Raw genomic sequence first — 3,821 nt, 5'->3', positions numbered from 1 at the left:
TGCATTAACATTCAGTGGTTTATTCAACAATAAAAGGACAGTGTAAATGTTCCAACAAGACAAGGTCATGTTTTTTTTCAGAAATTGTTCGGCGATCGCACAAATTCAACACTGATATCGTACCAGCCAATGACCAAAAAAATTCAGAACTTGTTTCTGATGCCAGTTCTGTAACTTCTAAACTGGTGCAGTCTGAACTCATTGTTCTAGCAAAGGCAACATTTTTATACAAGATATAGTGAAATTCTAGTTGCGTTGATGCAGTTACCAACAATACATCCTGCATTTAACCGCTTCCATCGAGCTGCCCATGGGAGAGAAGGTGTGCCAGATATTGCTGAAACAAAAACACAGAGAGCATGCATCGAACTTGCATATCAGACAGCAAGAATATATCCAAAACAGACATGAAATTGGGTGTTTCCTTCTAAAAATTATGAATTATGAGTGGTAGCGTGTATGTCCTTACAGCATGGTAGGCATATGGTGGTTTCCCTTGCCGGTCAAAATGTTTTGCCATGATGGAGAACTCTATTGGGCCCCATTCATCTACTTCAAAACAATTGCCCAATGCAGCCTTGTAAAGCTGCAGACCACCAAATAAAGTTGCGCAGAAAATAAACAAAAACAGCACTTTCAAATCTGCATATCATTGACAACAACAAAGGCTCCTCTGCATATAATTATATAAGAGGAGGTATATACAGTTTCCACACCTTTGCAGTGTCAGTTAGTAGTTCAGTACCAGCAGGGTAGGAGGAATAATACTGGTCAGCCCTTGACATCCCAGCCCTTGTCCTATGAGAAGCTCAAGCGAAGAGTACCGGCAAGTGAGGATAACTGAACAAGTAATGAAGTTATGGAGCTGTAATAAAGAGTTAATTCTGGTTCAGTGGCGACATACGTATTGCTTGTGTAAGCATAAGTAATGAGGGAAGTGAAGCAGTAGAATCCAGCATATGACACCATACGCCGAAACTTCTGGATCTTCAAAACCTCCTTACACTGATAAAGGATATCCATCTCACTACAGCTAAATGCTGGTTTTAGGGGGGGGGGGGGGGGGGGGGGGGGGGGGGGGGGGGGGGGACATCAGTTAGACACAAACTTAGCTCTACAAAATAGCCAGGTGATAAGAAACCAGTGTAGTTTAATAGTACTGAAAAATCATTCCAACAAATCAGAAAAATATTATGTATCTTAAACTACTACATTGAATCCCAGTAACATGAGATCAAACTAAAAAAGGCAAGATATTTGCACCCCAGAAAGTTTGGCCAGTAACAATCTGATCTGAGCATAGTTTCTTGGGAAGGCCACAGAATACTAAATAGGCATGCACAGGGCCGTGCGGGAGGGCGTGCAATCTGTTCACTTTCACTGGAACAGGGCCCTCAGATTTCAAAGACCCCAAAATTCTGAACTAAAAGTACCGCCAATATATAATATAAAAGTCAGGTCATATAAAGTAAATAAATGATTTGCTCTGCTCCCAAGTCCTAACTGGCAAGCTGCTGCCAGCCTGCCACCACGAACTTACAGACACCTGGAGACTATAGCACCGTAGCAGGCTAACGGGCAGCAGGGATGCGTTCAAGAGCATGCCATCGTGATTAGGGCTGGGCGGATCACGATATAGACAACGTCCCAAGCAATAGCAAATCATTTATTTACTTTATATGACCTGATTGCTGTGTTCAATCAAAATGGCTCTGTGCCGAATCCAGTGAGTATACTGAATGTATATAATGATTGAGAACCACCGTCATCTGAGACATATGGCTGAGACAGCACGATTTACATTTGATGTGGGATGCATAGTTTAGTACGTTTAATATTTGATAAAAAGTCCTGGTTGCTGGTTATACGATAAGAGAACAGACAAAATTTTAAGGTGGAATTCTATCTTCCACGGGTGGCCATCTCATTTACAGAGCCAGCGCCTACATCTGTTAAACAAACAAATCTGAATCTATTGTTGATTTAACTAGACTAAACTTTTTAAACACACAAATTATCGTATCGGTCGAACTCGAACAAATTGGCAACAAAGTTCATAACTCGGTTGGCCTGAGGTATTCGGTTGGGCATTTTGCTGTTGATTTTGCTTCTAAAATGCTAAAAGCCAATCTAAATTGACAACAAATTATCGTATTTTGGGCATTTCGTCTGGTCGCGGGCACCACGGCGTTAGTCACCATCACCCCACAAAAGACGGCGGGACAAGAGACGGCACAAAAAACCACGAGAACCCAAAACCTAGATCGCGGCAGGGGAACTCACCTCCCTTGCGGTGCGTCAGTAGCAGATCGACGTTGGCAGCGGCTGGAGGGCGGATTCGACCGGCAACCAGGCGGCCGGCGCGCACGTCCGCGAGGGCTTAGGTCCAAATCTGGGGAGGCGCTGATGGTCGACGGGGAAGGAAACCCTAGGGAGGCTGGCGGCGAGCGCAGTGCCGCAGACCGCAGTTGGTCTCAGTTCCTCTCCATATATCAGTACAAACAAAACCCTAACCAAATCAAAAAACCACCCAGAGCCAGATGAACCCGGACCGATCGATGAGCGCCTACACTGGGGAGAGGAAGAGGCCGAAGGATACGACATTGCCTGCAACCAAAGCGAGAAATTAACCACGTGTGAGCAGGTGAGCACCCCGAGAGAGACGAGTTTTTTTTTTGAACCAAGCAACTTCTATTGTAGTTGTAGCTTGTTCGGTTATTTTCAATCTATATGAATTGAAGGGGATTAATACGGATTGAAAGAGATTTTGACCTATGTCTTGCTCATTTGTCCAGGAATGGACTAGAAATCATTCCAGCTGATCAAAACTTATATAAATTAGAGAAACAAACCGGCTACGAATTATTCCATGCCTCCATTCCGAAAGAAACGAACGACACCTTACTAGGGATTGAAACTCCCTCAATCCATATGGATTGGGGTAGAACCGAACAAGCCTTTACTGGGCTTCCGAAAATTAGTATTCCGAACGTGACAATTAAGATTGTAGTATTACAACACCTTCCGTCTTGGTTTTTTTACTCAAACGCGCTTTCTTCGTATACTGAGCGTTGTTACGACTGGTTTTCTTAGATCCGTTCCACAAAACGGATCGGCTCCATTGCTCCTCGCGAGCGGCTCAATTGCTCCCAGTCTCGCCCCTCCATTGCTCCTCCTCGACGGCTGTCAGGTTTTCCCCTCTGAGTCTCGCCCTCCTCGGCGCTTACTGCATTGCTCCATTGTCATACGGCAGGGTTAGAGCCGCCGCTGGTACCGTCTATAAGTTTCATAGAAAGAAAAAAGATTTCCATAAACATCAAATACATGTTGTGGTATATATCTCTACTACTTATTAAGGCGGTAAGGGGTAGGCTGCCATTCCGTGTTCTGCCATTCCCATTCCCACACTGTCTTCCCGGCTGCCATTCTGTGTTGTTCTGCCATTCCCATTACCCCCTCCCCGCACTGTCTTTCTCATTCTCCCCCTCCCCGCAAATCCCATTCCCACGTGCATCACACGCCTAGCTAAAATTAAATTAAAAAAACACAAATATGGCTCCAATGGGATTCGAACCTACGACCTCTCAAGCAAATGTGATCGTAGCTACCACTACACCACATGTGTGTTTATGTCAATATTTGTTACAGTAAAAATATATACTACATCTCTCCCAAAGCCCACCTGCTATCTTTGCACAATGTGTAGTAGTAGATAATTATCAACGAGGTTCCTGAATTATATTTTTGGATGGAGGGAGTAGTATTTAAAAAAGAGCCTTGCATGCAATTTCTTTTGTTTGAATAATGTTTTCAACTTAAAT

The 3,821-nt window shown here is 43.9% G+C and overlaps 1 protein-coding gene across 1 annotated transcript; it reads right to left on the bottom strand.

The window, feature by feature from the left end:
• Window positions 1-2,664, bottom strand: LOC100193445 (uncharacterized). The gene is made up of 5 exons (NM_001138564.2): window positions 2,284-2,664; window positions 905-1,040; window positions 717-798; window positions 470-586; window positions 1-337 (listed from the first exon to the last, which is right to left on the bottom strand). Exons 2-5 carry the CDS (start codon window positions 1,021-1,023, stop codon window positions 287-289), a joined length of 369 nt encoding a protein of 122 aa, NP_001132036.1. The 5' UTR covers window positions 1,024-1,040; window positions 2,284-2,664; the 3' UTR covers window positions 1-286.
• Window positions 2,665-3,821: the final 1,157 nt, after the last annotated feature.

This window comes from Zea mays, chromosome 3, assembly GCF_902167145.1.
Source record: "Zea mays cultivar B73 chromosome 3, Zm-B73-REFERENCE-NAM-5.0, whole genome shotgun sequence".
NCBI lineage: Eukaryota > Viridiplantae > Streptophyta > Magnoliopsida > Poales > Poaceae > Zea > Zea mays.
The sequence above is the reverse complement of the archived record's forward strand: the minus strand, read 5'-3'. Positions and strand labels throughout refer to the sequence as shown.

Bases quoted from the DNA above. Each gene is read 5' to 3' on its own strand.
- LOC100193445 (NM_001138564.2), bottom strand. From the start codon at position 1,023: ATGGATATCCTTTATCAGTGTAAGGAGGTTTTGAAGATCCAGAAGTTT. The intron at 799-904 runs GTATGTCGCCAC...AGCTTCTCATAG, and splicing joins TATGCTTACACAAGCAATAC to GACAAGGGCTGGGATGTCAA. The intron at 587-716 runs GTGTGGAAACTG...GGTGGTCTGCAG, and splicing joins TACTAACTGACACTGCAAAG to CTTTACAAGGCTGCATTGGG.